This window comes from Arvicola amphibius, chromosome 7 (genome assembly GCF_903992535.2).
Source record: "Arvicola amphibius chromosome 7, mArvAmp1.2, whole genome shotgun sequence".
Classification (NCBI taxonomy): domain Eukaryota; kingdom Metazoa; phylum Chordata; class Mammalia; order Rodentia; family Cricetidae; genus Arvicola; species Arvicola amphibius.
In genome coordinates, this window is record NC_052053.1 from 44,022,307 (window position 1) to 44,034,527 (window position 12,221).

General features: G+C 52.7%; 1 protein-coding gene across 1 annotated transcript; it reads right to left on the minus strand.

Moving 5' to 3' along the window:
- Nucleotides 1-250: 250 nt before the first annotated feature.
- Nucleotides 251-12,005, minus strand: Inpp5e (inositol polyphosphate-5-phosphatase E). The gene is made up of 10 exons (XM_038336049.2): nucleotides 10,568-12,005; nucleotides 5,938-6,061; nucleotides 5,383-5,480; nucleotides 4,549-4,673; nucleotides 4,033-4,152; nucleotides 3,660-3,767; nucleotides 3,012-3,173; nucleotides 2,831-2,946; nucleotides 2,197-2,333; nucleotides 251-1,319 (listed from the first exon to the last, which is right to left on the minus strand). Exons 1-10 carry the CDS (start codon nucleotides 11,392-11,394, stop codon nucleotides 1,187-1,189), a joined length of 1,950 nt encoding a protein of 649 aa, XP_038191977.1. The 5' UTR covers nucleotides 11,395-12,005; the 3' UTR covers nucleotides 251-1,186.
- Nucleotides 12,006-12,221: the final 216 nt, after the last annotated feature.

A 12,221-nucleotide genomic window follows, 5' to 3' on the forward strand; every position in this document is an offset into this window, starting at 1 on the left:
ACACATTTAACTCCAGTACTCAAGATGCTGAGGCAGGCAGATCTCCAATTTTGAGACCAGCCTGGTCCACAAAGTAAGTCCCAGGACAGCCAGAGCTATTAGACAGAAACCCTGTCTTTTAATTTAAAAAAAAAAAAAATTGTTGCTGCTTTTGACTTCTATTGCCCTTTAAAAACCCCGGGGTTGTCCTGAGGCCCTGGGATGCATGCAGACTGCTTCTTCGAAGGCTCAGTCTTTGGCCAAAAAGAGCTCACGATTAAACATATGCATTTATTTAAAAATATAAATATGGAAAAATAAATTATTTAGGAGACTAGAGTGGATGCCCCTAGGTGTCTGTACATTCAAGGCTATGTCTCAGATGGGGCGAGACTGAGAGCTATGATGAGTTCTAAGCCGCCTTCAAGGAGTGGAGCTCACTAAGGCACTGCCTGTGATACCACTTCTAATGCCATTCTGGGCTAGCAGCACAAAAGCAATGGTCTGAAGCTTCTAACACCATGAGCTGACAACAGCTGTGGAGAGGAGAGGCCCCTTTCAACTGGAGGTTGGGAGCATGGAGCCAGGATGTAGAACCTAAAGCCTGCCAAAATGTCTGCTGGGTTATGTTCCAGAAGTAACTGGCTTTGGCCTCTGAATTCCAGGCCTTGGCAGGTTTTAGGACCATTGGTTACCTAAGCTGTCATAGGCTGCTTGATCCCTCCCCAGAAGAGGAAGGGGCTGGCGTGAGAACAGGAACAAAGGGGTTAAGAGGCTGCAGTGCCCCATGGCAGGAAGTTGGCCGTTCCTGTGGGGAGGGTGTAGGGCTGCTTAAGGCAAGCCTCATTGTCTATAGCTTTTCTGTGTGGCTGCTGCTTGGTATATGCCCTGCTCAGAACAAATCCCCGCCATGTGCCTGTGGGAACGTGGCTAAATAGCAGGCCTGCCCCGACATAAGCATGGCCTGGCCAGCCCACTGCTCTCCTGAGGCTGGGGTCTGTAGTGAGAGCAGGAGAGCCCCTAGCCATGGTTTATTAGATCGACTCCAACATGGCGAGAGACACCAAAGCACAAGCCCATCTCTCTCCAGTGGCCTTGGCCCCCGAGCTGCAGCGGCCAGGACTGGTCTTCAGGACAGGCCCTGAGCTGCAGCGGCCAGGACTGGTCTTCAGGACAGGCCCTGAGCTGCAGCGGCCAGGACTGGTCTTCAGGACACAGTGCACACAGCACTGGAGCTCTGGTTCTTCACTGTCTGCTGTTTCTGAAGTTCTTTTGAAATCCGTCTTTTAATTCCTATCAAGTACAGTTCTCGGTCAAACTTGCCAGCGGCTAATGGGATGCTGTGGAAGAAAGACCCGTTAGAAGAACTGGCTTAAAAGTCACCCAACTGCACACCTGCTGAGCCCCATATGGGTGGACTGCTATGTGGTTATAAGGTTATGGTTCATCCATCCCATCTGGCTGCCCTAGTCCCAACCACAATCCTGTGTGTGGAATTCAGCTCCAGGAGCTTGCTCAACCTCGGGGATCTGAGGTCATAGAACAAGATGCTGGTTCGTGGAACCCCAAAGGTTAGCAACCTGAGGGTTACAGGGAAAGCCTGAGAACTGTTAGGACCTAGGGTCAGATGAAAGCAACTTCATGTTAACCTAGGGGTTTGATGGAGGAGAGTTATCTGTCTATGTTACTTTCATTGGTTAATTAATAAAGAAAACTGCCTTGGCCCTTTAAGAGAACAGAAAATTAGGTAGGCGGAGTAGACAGAACAGAATGCTGGGTAGCAGGAGTGAGGAGACACTTCAGGCAGTCGCCATATGCAGTCGCCATGCTTCTCTCCGAGATGGATGCAGGTTAAGATCTCTCCTGGTAAGCCACCCCTCGTGGTGCTACACAGATTACTAAATATGGGTTAAAGCAAGATATGAGAATCAACCAATAAGAGGCTACAGATAATGAGCCAGACAGTGTTTAAAAGAATACAGTTTCCGTGTAATTATTTCGGGTATAAAGTTAGCTGGCGACCGGGTGGCGGGACGCAGCCCCGCCGCTCCATTCTACAGGGGTTTGTTGGCACCCTGTCTGCCTGCTGTTACAACATGAAACAGTGACCTGATCTTCTACATCTAAGCCTGTCACCCCTCCCAAAAAAGTCATCCCATCCCAAACTGGTAAGGGCTCCCAAAGCCCAGCCAGCTCTGAGGGTGAGCAGGGACTTACTTGTCTCTCCCTGGCCTCACTTTCACCCGAAACAGGCCATACACAGGACGGTGGTCTGAAGTCTTGATCCCAGGGCAAGAGGAATACTTCATGGGACAGATGTCACCCTTGTGGCGGCTTTTGTACAAGACCCGGTCCTTCAGAAGAGATGGCGAAGCAGGAGCAGAGGCTGTGCCATTCTGCTGCAGACGCCTCTGCAGCAAGGGGCCTGCAGCCCTCCCCACTGAACCTGGACCTCTTACTGTTAGGAATCTAAAGACTTGTGTGGATGGCATCTGCTCCCTTCCAGCCCTCTGAGAGCAGTGGGGACCTGCCTTGCCTCAAGGATGTCCCATGGTCTCACCAGATGCTATCATGGTCTGGTAGAAAAGCTAGGCAGGGTGCATGTATCTCACTTGTCCCTTCCTAGTACCAGGCAGATGAACCCAGGTGTGAATCCAACTACAGCCTGCTTTTGAGGGAAGGCTTGCTTAGCCCTGTAATACACGCAGACTCTCCTCCACCCCCAATAAGCTGTGAGCATGCAGTCAGGCCTGAAGCTGAATTTTAGGCTGCCTAAGCAGGCTGGCTGCTAGTCCCACACCGTTTGACATGAGCTACAACTGGCAGGAATCCTGAGGCTGAAGTTACATACCGTGTAGGAAGGTGTCCTCTGCTTAGAGGTGCTGTCGTAGGTGTCCTTCCCAATGTCAAACTTGTAGGATGGGAGAAAGTGGATTTCCGCCTCCTCGAAGCCCCTGAAGATGGACCCTGTAACACGGGAGAGTTCAGGGAGGGCCTGCCACACCTAAGGAGCTGCTCCCCAGGCCGCTCACCTTTCTTCATCTCCCGAGTGAGCTGGTCATGTTGCAGGAGCGCCAGCACATCCACCTCTGGCTCCTGCTTCAGGACGGCCTCCACAGCCACTCGTCCACCACTCAGGCGGAAGTTGAAGTCGCCAAACCAGAACACCTCATCAAAGCGGGTAGTGACATCCCCTGGGCACATGTGGGAGAATACATTGGTTCTGGCCTCCCCCACCTGCTACGGCCTGCTGACAGGTGGATGAGCTGTAGGCCAAGCGGGAAGTCCTCCTTTGTGTGGTTCCCTTCCCCACAGATCACAACTGGGTAGCAGCTCCCCCAGGAAGAGGCTAGTGAGGGGAACAGCCAAGGTCAACAGCTGCAGAGGACTGGGAAGACATCTGTGTAGTTCAGGTGCAAAGGGCAGCCTTGATGCATGCGCCAGGTATCGGCGAGGGCTAGGAAGTGCTCAGCAGTGAGGACTTGTGGACAGTGATGGCCCTGAGCAAGCCACTGGATCTTGCGGGCTCCCATCTGCCCGGGGGTGCATACCAAGTAGCTGTTTCAGTAGTGAGGACTTCGTGATTCTCAAAAGTCCTCCAGTGGTTTCGGCTAAGCTGCCAGGGGCCAAGGGACAGAAACAGTCATGTGCGGAGGGCCTTGCGCAGCTACAACCCTCACCTGCACTGGAGCGGTAGGGGTTCGTGTCTGGCACATTCCGGGGCAGGGCTAGGGCTTGGATGGTTCTGTTGTAGTCCAGCAGCCGCTCAGCTACCTTCCCATCTCCAGCTATGAAGCCAACAGAGCAGACACTTGAGCTTCTGTGAAAAACCTGCCCCGAAGCCTGCCCCACACCCAGACTGTCCCCCACTACTACCCAGTGGCCTGCTGCGGTGCTCTGCCTCGGAGGACTGTGGTTGGCAGAAGTGAATGTCCTGAGTGTTGGGCCCTACTGAGGCAGTGCCCACCATGACCCGCCCACAGAGGCCTGTGAGGAGGGGAAGCTGCTCCGAAACCAGCATCAGGACCACATGACTGGCTTGCAAACACTTACAGGTGAAGTGAGATGTGATGAAGAGGAAGGAGGTGCCGAAAAAGGTGAAGCTGACGCCCAGGGCCCCCTTGGTCTTGATCTGAGATACGATGCGTGTAGTTACCGTGGAGCACTCGACCTCTGCAGGGCAAGGAACGGGGTTCTGGGCCTTTATGAGCACAGCTACAGTAGGTGTGCTCGTGTATTCAGACATGGGAACCTCAGAGGCTGGATCCCGGGCACAAGTGCACACTGCCAGAGAGGTTGCAGTTTGCTGTAAGGGGTCCCGTATGTGGACAGGAGCTACATGTTATTAGAGCCTGTATATGGAGGTACCTAGATCCCTGGGAGTAGTAGATACAGAAGCCACAGCACGGGCCAGCAAGACGTCAACCCTGAAGACCTGAACTCATATCTACGGTGGAAGAACTGATTCAGGTTGTCCTCTGACCTCCACATGTGCTCTGTGGTGCAGGCACACACACGGGGGAAAGAGAGGGAGGGAGAAACGGAAAGAGGAGTGGTGGCGGCACCTACCTGAACAGAACCAGATGAGGTCCCTGCGGATAAACAGGGACATGTACAGGACCCCATGTGCTGCTGATGACAGCAACACATACTGAGGGCCCAGTGTCTCCTGCAGGCGTGTCTCCCACTCTCGCCTGTGAGGAGGAAGCAGGTTATATAAGGGCATGGCCTTTATATGAACAGTGGCCTTTTAGTGCCACCTTCTCCCATCTGCTGCCCAGAGAGCCCCTGGAAGCATTCCTAGAGGCCCCTCAAATTGGGCCTCGTACTGATAATAATGACAAGGCTAATGGCATCTTTGTGTGCTGTGAGACCCTTCAGGCTGGCTGCAGGCCCGAACCTTCCTCTGATGGTATGTGCAGACTTCCAATCCCATCTAAAACCCACAAGAGCTGTCAGAGTTCTGCAGGCTGGCAGGGGTGGGCCCCATCACTACGTGGGGCCTCTGAGGATGGGTTCTCTAACCCAGAGCATGCAGCAGGTCTGCTGCTCTCCTCACAGGCCAGGGAACCCCACAAACTGCATTTAGGAGCACATAGCTATGGGATCACTTCCCAGGGACAGCAGTCAGGGGCCACAGGATATGTGGCCAGAACTGCAGCAGCCCAGAACCTGTGGATTAATCAGGCATCTTGGTTGCTTCTGTTCTCCCTTGTCCAACTGCAAACAAAACCTAAAACACCACTGATTATAGGTACATTCATTTCACTGAGGCATGGGGGCTGCTAACTAGCCCCATATGAGGGCCTCAGGTCCCACCCTTCAGGCTTACAGACCTATCTCAGTGAACTGTCCACACAGGACAGTGGATGCCCCAACAGTGGAGGCTACACGGTGCCTCACCTGTCAGAACAGCCCTCCTGAACGCCAATGACATACAAGTCCTGAGTATAGTCGGCCTCCATGGGGAGCAGAAACTCATCCAGGCTCGCTGGTAGCTCCTGCAGTGAAGAGCCACAGAACAGTCAAGACCACGAGGCTCCCTCTGGTCTGGGGGCAGAAGCCCCCCGCACAGTCATCTTGAGGCGGTCACAGAACAGCCTCTTTTCCAAGAGAAGTTGTGCACGGCTGTGGGTTTGCTCTCCCAGGGAACCGTAACATGTCAGATACCTCAGTTTTCCTCTTTGTACCCAAATTTGTTCACTTACTACCTTCCAGCCTGGGTCCCATCTTACCAGGTACCCTAGATTGTGCTGCATGCCACCAGGTCTGATTATCCTCCCAGGTGCGTGTCCGACCCTGGTCCTTCACAAGGGCTCACAGAAATGGAGGTAGCCCGCTTGCTTATCTTTATGCCTGTGTTGTGACCAGTGGACTGTGCTGGGGTCTCTGGGAATAGGTTCCCCAAGAACATGGAGCCCAGCTGCCTCTGCCTTACTTCACTGTGACCCCTCTCACCTTCTGGCCCTGCATGTTCCAGGTGGCCACGAAGAGAGCCATGTTCCGGTCTGGGAAGTACCTGGCTAGTTCATCTGCTCCTAGCAGGGCTCCACTGGCCATAAGACTTCCCTCCAGATAGCTCCTGCAAAAAGAGACAAGTGAGCAGCTATCCTCAGTGGCACCAAAGCAAGCAGACGCTCCTCCACTTAGGACAGGTGCCTCTGGAGCCACTCTCTCCAAAGCTGTCAGACCTACAAGCCATGTGAACCCTGAGGACAACACTGACATGCCAGGCATCAGTGTCACCTCTGGAGCTGGGAATTCCAGTGCAGGACCACTTTCATAGCAAGCCACTGTGACACCCATCTCCCCGATTTCAGCCCATCTCCAGATTTCAGTGGAATGAAGCCACGCCTGTCAAGCTGAGATACAGTCCTAACAGTATGATGAATCTCTTGACCTACCCAGCACACATGTGTGCACTGTGTACTAGAGAGCCTGCCCAAGCATACTGGACAGAGATACTGAACATACGCAGTCCTGTGGGTGACTGGGTCTCTGCCCTGTCACACAGCACAAAAGCACAAAAACCCTTAGAGAGAAATGATGTGTCTGTGTGCCCAGAAAAATGTGTTTATAAGGGCAATGAAATCTGAATCTCAGGGTCGGAGAGATGGACAGGCTAAATCATGGACAGATATGGACAGTTAAGAGCACAAGCTGTTCTTCCTGAGTGAGGATCTGGGTTCAATTCTCAGCACCCATGTGGCAGCTCACAGCTGTCTGTAACTCTAGCTCCAAGGGGTTTGACACCTTCACACACACAACATGCAGGCAAAACCCTAATGCACAGGAAATATAAATAAATAGATCATTAGAAAAGTTCAAATCTCACATAATTTTTCATGCACTGAGAAATTTTGTTTGCATTACTCTCCAGACCTTTAAGAAATGAAGTCCTGCTGGGTAGTGGTGGCAACCTCCTTTAGTCCCAGCGCCAGGAGGCAGAGGCAGGCAGATTTCTGTGAGTTTGAGGCCAGCCTGGTCTACAAAGTAAGTACCAAGACGGTCTGGGATGTCTTTCTAAAAACAAACAAACAAAACCAAAATTATTTTATTTGTATGAGTATTTTGCCTGTGTGTGTATGTGTACCCTGTGTGTGCCTGGTGCTTTTGGAGGTCAGAAAGTGGCATCAGACCCCCCTGGAACTGGACTTATGATTGTGAGCCACCATGTGGGTGCTGGGAACCAAACCCAGGTCCTCTGCAAAAACAGCCAGTGCTCTCAGCCACTGAGCCATCTCTCCAACTACCCCTCCTCACCCTATTTTTAGTGATGCTAGAGATGGAACCTATGTCGTCATGCATGCTACATGAGCTACCTCTCCCCTAAGCTACATCTTGGGCCCTTTTCAATTTGTTTCTTTTGTTTTGTTTTGAGACAATGTGTTGCTGTGTCCAGGCTGACCTTCAACTGGGGATCTTCCCGCCTCTGTCTCCCAGTAGCTGGGATGAAGGTATGCTCCACAATGCTTAGCCTACCTTACTGGTTTTGCCAAACTTGCTAAGAATGCATGGACAAAACCATGTTCCTCTGAAGATCAGATTATAACCAAGTCCCGAAGATCAATGGCCGACTAAAGCCAGAACTATGCTCCTGAACCCCACTGGCTAGAACATCTGATGGTACAGCTCTGTACACTTTCAGGAGGGAAACCAGGTTGTCACAGTGAGGGACCTTTTTGATCTCACCTCCAAGTAGATGAATCAGTCACTAATGTGCTAGCTGGGTTCAGACACCAGTTGGGGTGGAGCAAATTTCCGAGTCACATATCATTAGGAAAGGACCACTGAACAAAGGCAGGCCGAGGCTAGTCTTCAGTCACCAGCCCCTAAGCCTGTGCCTCTCCTTGTAGGCTGACTGCTTCCTCCAACCTAGGGAGCCACCGTTTGTCCAGGTGGCTACAGAAAGTGACTGGATAGCGGCAGGGTAGAAGCTCACTGCTGTGCCCAGCCTTAGGGGGCACAGCTTCTTCCCAACCCACTTAGGGGCCAGCCTGGTCTATATAGTGAGACCTTGTCACACGCACACAAAGTGTCAGGTTAGGCTGGCGAAATGACTCAGTAGGTAAAGGTGCTCCCCACCAACCTGATGGCATAAGTTTAATTCCCAGGACCCACACGGTAGGAAAGAACCAACCCCCACAAACTGTGGTTGTGAGGTATGAGGCAGAACTGGACAAAGCCCCTTGCTGCAGAATAATCTTTTTTGTACACTGTGAAGATGTGTCTTTGCCAAGGCGCCTTCTAATTGGTTTAATAAAGAGCCGAATGGCCAATAGCTAAGCAGGAAGAGGTTAGGCGGGACTTCTGGGCAGAGAGAAAGAAGAGATATGAATCGAATCTAGGCTTAGGAGGGATGCCAGAGAAGATGGAGAGGAGGCAGGACATGCAAGGGGAGGTGTAAAAGCCATGAGCCATGTGTTAGCACACAGATTTATAGAAATAGGTTAATCTAAGTTATAAGAGCTAGTTAGAAACAAGTCTAAGCTAATGCCGAGCTTTCATCATTAATAAGTATATCATGATTTGGGGGTTGGTGGTCCAAGAAAGTCTACTACGGCCCCTCTTCCATTACTTCCCAGGGATGCAATAGGGGCCCACGGACATCACTCAGACTTATTTTCTCTTCCTATGGATTGCAAGTAATAATGCTTTGAATGTGGTAGATACAGTACTCTTTAAAAGACTGTGGGATTGGAGAAATGGCTCAGTGGTTAAGAGTGCTTGCCGCTCTTTGAGAGCATCCAAATTTGTTACCCAGCACTCACATCAAACAGCTCACAACTGCCTATAACTCCAGCTCTGGGGAATCCAACACTTCTGACCTTTGCAGACACCTGTACTCACATGGACATACCTACATGCCCATGGGTGTGCATGTGCATGCGTGCGCACACACACACACACACTACACCTAATTAAAAATAATAAAAATATTTAAATATTTAAAATATTTAAAAGGATTGCTGGCCTCCTGATAACTAGATGTGCTAGAAGGGTACCAGGGAGTGTTGAAGAGGAGTCAGGCTTGGTGAAGAGGTGCGGCATAGAGGGCCCTACTTGCAGGCCTGCCTACGGGTGCAGTGAGTTAAGGCCTACCTTCAGCAGCTAAAGAGGACTGAATGGTGCTCCCCACCTCCCGACCCCTCAGAATGTGACTCTCTTTATAAGCAGTCTGTGCAGATACAAGCACCGCAGCATCTCCAGAAGAGGGCCCTGCAGTTAGCATGGCTGGAGCCACTGACCACCTGGAGATGATGCAGGCAGGAGCTACACTGCCAGAGATCACACCACTCTCAGAGGAAAGGTAGGTTCTTTTGGCTCTCTAGATCTGCCGCGAGGTCCCTTGTATGAAACCTTCTAACCCATAGTCACCAGTCTGGGCAGCTCCTGGAAACAGCTGCAGGAGCCATCTCCAGATTCTCCCTGCTCTCACTTCCCCACCCACCTATGTCCCACAACATGGTTGTGGGAGAGATAGGCAGGATGCTCCTTACAGGCCAAGAACAAGACCCCAGAAGGCGGCCAGCTTGGAAAATGAGGCTCTAGATTTGGACAGGCCATGCACTGGGCCTGTGCCCCCAGTGATGGATGTGGCTCGTGGATTCAGGAGAGGAGAGTCAGCATTGAGAAGTCATAGGCAGAAAGGGCTCATCCTGGCTACACCACATTCTTTTCAGTGTAAGTCCATATAAGTTAATTACTGGAGTCGGAAAGACCAAGCATAAGAAACAGAGGTAGGTCCTGTACATTCTTGGGATGTTATGGCATGTTAGAGGCCTCAGTGGACATCAGCAAATCCCCACCACAGACACTGGGACCCTGTGGCTCAAGACAGTGTGGAAACTCTCCCAAGGGCATACGGTAAACTAGTCAAGCCTGTGGCCCCGGGATGTCACTTGGTCCAGTAGTTTAACTGGTGTCTAGACGTCCTGGTAAAATTCTGACCTGTGGCCCACTGTCATGCGACAGTACTCAACCCTCCTTCAGGTGTCACTGAGGGTCGCTGAGTGCTCCTCACGGGCAGTGGTTCAATAAAGGCATAGCTAAAGAAACCTGCGGCCCTCCACACAGAAAAAACAAAGGGGCCAATTCAGACACTGAGAAAACTTCCCGACGGGATGTGAGGAAGTACCAACTAAGGGAGCAATGATAGCAAGATGGTTGTGTCCTCATCTGCCTGCATACAGGATGAGGTAGAATGATCTACGTTTACAGGATAGCAGTGTCTGTGGATGACACTGAGCCACGAAGAAAAGGTTCTGGAACGAGACAGACAGAAGGAGAAAGTCACAATGTCTGAAAGAGGATGGGAGTCCTGCCTTATCTTCCAAGTCTTTGGCATTCTTTATGCGAACCTGTTCACACGGCCCCAGTGCAGCTAGTCTTCCTCACTTACCTAGTTATAAAGATAGTGGCTCACTATGTAGCTCAGGCTGGCTTTCAACCTGTAATTATCCTACCTTTGCCTTTCAAGCACTGGGATTACAAGCACGAGCCAGCTCAGTGTGCCCTTGGCCTGATTAGACAGAGGCCTCTAGCTGATAGCCCCCAAGTTTCCCACCACTCCCTCCAAGAATCCTACCTGCTTCTGATGTCCTTGGTGCGGATGGGAGCCAGAAGGCTGAAGGAAGATCTAGCTGAGTGAATGGAGTGGTCGTCACCAGCCAAGGGGCTCCGGGGCCTGCTAGGACCCAGGCTGCTGTGGGTCCTGACCAGCCTGGTCTGCATCCGGAGCTTGTAGTCGGCATACTCGGGGTCAACCTTGTTGGCTGTTCTCAGAGAGCTGGAGGCTATGTTGAGGTCCATGGCAGGTGGTGTGTGTGCGGCATGCAAACTTGCCAACCTGGGGGAAGCCCCACTTGGGGAGGCCTCTCTGTGCAGGAGGTCCAAGGAAGTGCTGATCATTCCAGGGAGACAGTCACTCCACAAGGATGGGCTCCCGCCCTCACTGCCTGTAGCCCTTCGGGGTTTAGGGATCTCCTGTAAAGACGCACTGAGGCAGGGTAGGGGCCGGCTGCAGGCAGGAGACTGGGCAACAGAGTCCTGCATGGAGCCCCTGCAGGGACTGGTCCCATTCTGGACGGTCAGATCCTCCTGACTACCCTGGAAACGCCTCCTTCTCCAGCCCTTGTCATCCAGGGACAGGGTTCGCTCCAACTTGGGTCTCATGGACAGCTGTGGGGTGATGGGGTTTACTTTAGCTTGTGGGTTCTGGTTGCTTGGTTTCGCTGGAATGCTGAAAGGAGGCATGGGGTTTGTCTCTGCAGTGTGAGGGTCTGTGGCTGGTAGGGAGCCCGGTGTTGGGGTGAGGTTCTTGTCTGTGTTTGGAAGCTGTCCCTGGAGCATTTTGCCCTCCAGCTGCCCAGGTACCTCCGTGTGACGACGCAGGCAAGCTGACTTGGACGGCATAGTCCGGACCAGGCCAGACCTTACCCACTTAGCCTGGCCCTCCTAAGGAAAAGGATCCTCTCTCGGAGGTTAGCAAGCAACTCGTGTTGTCAAGGATGCACGTCAGAGGTCACCAGTTGGATGCCAAGAAAATTCGGGTGGTTCCCTTTGAGGCATGGGGCGGTCCTTTTGGAGCAGGGCCTGTGGCTGCATGGCTGCAGAGTCCTGAGTTCTCATAGATGCCGAAGGAGATCCGGAAAATCTCCCCGAGTCTCTCTTAGCTCCCTGAAACCAGCTTGCTGTTCTTAAAGCGACCTCGTAGGAATAGGCACCAGGGGGTCGGGGCTGCACTTCCTCCTCGGAGCTGTAGAAGTCTATCCCACACCCTGGGTGACCACTCCACCCGACCCTGGCAGAGTAGGGCAGCGCGCTCGCCGTCCTAGGCTCACCTGTACCCACCGTTCGGTTGCAGACCCGCAGACCCGCCGCCCGGCGCCTGTTCTGATCCAGCGGGGCCCGGTGCTGGGAGGCGGGGCTAACCCAGTCACGGTGGCGGCTCGAACAACGACTGCTGTCCCGTGCCCTGGCCCCCGCCCAGGGTTCGCCACAGCTCAGCCTAGTGGTCACCCTGGCCCAGGCCCCGCTCTGTGGTTGCCTTACGAACTGCCCGGCTCAATATCACAACGCCGCCCACAGCGGCCCCTGGCGGCTGGAGGACCACACCTCGTGCCTGGAAGCCACACCCCCACACGAGGTCACGCCCTGTCCGACAGAGGCGGTACCCACTCCCGACAAACCATGCCCAACCCGACAAACCATGCCCAACCCGACAGTAGTCCAAGGTCACA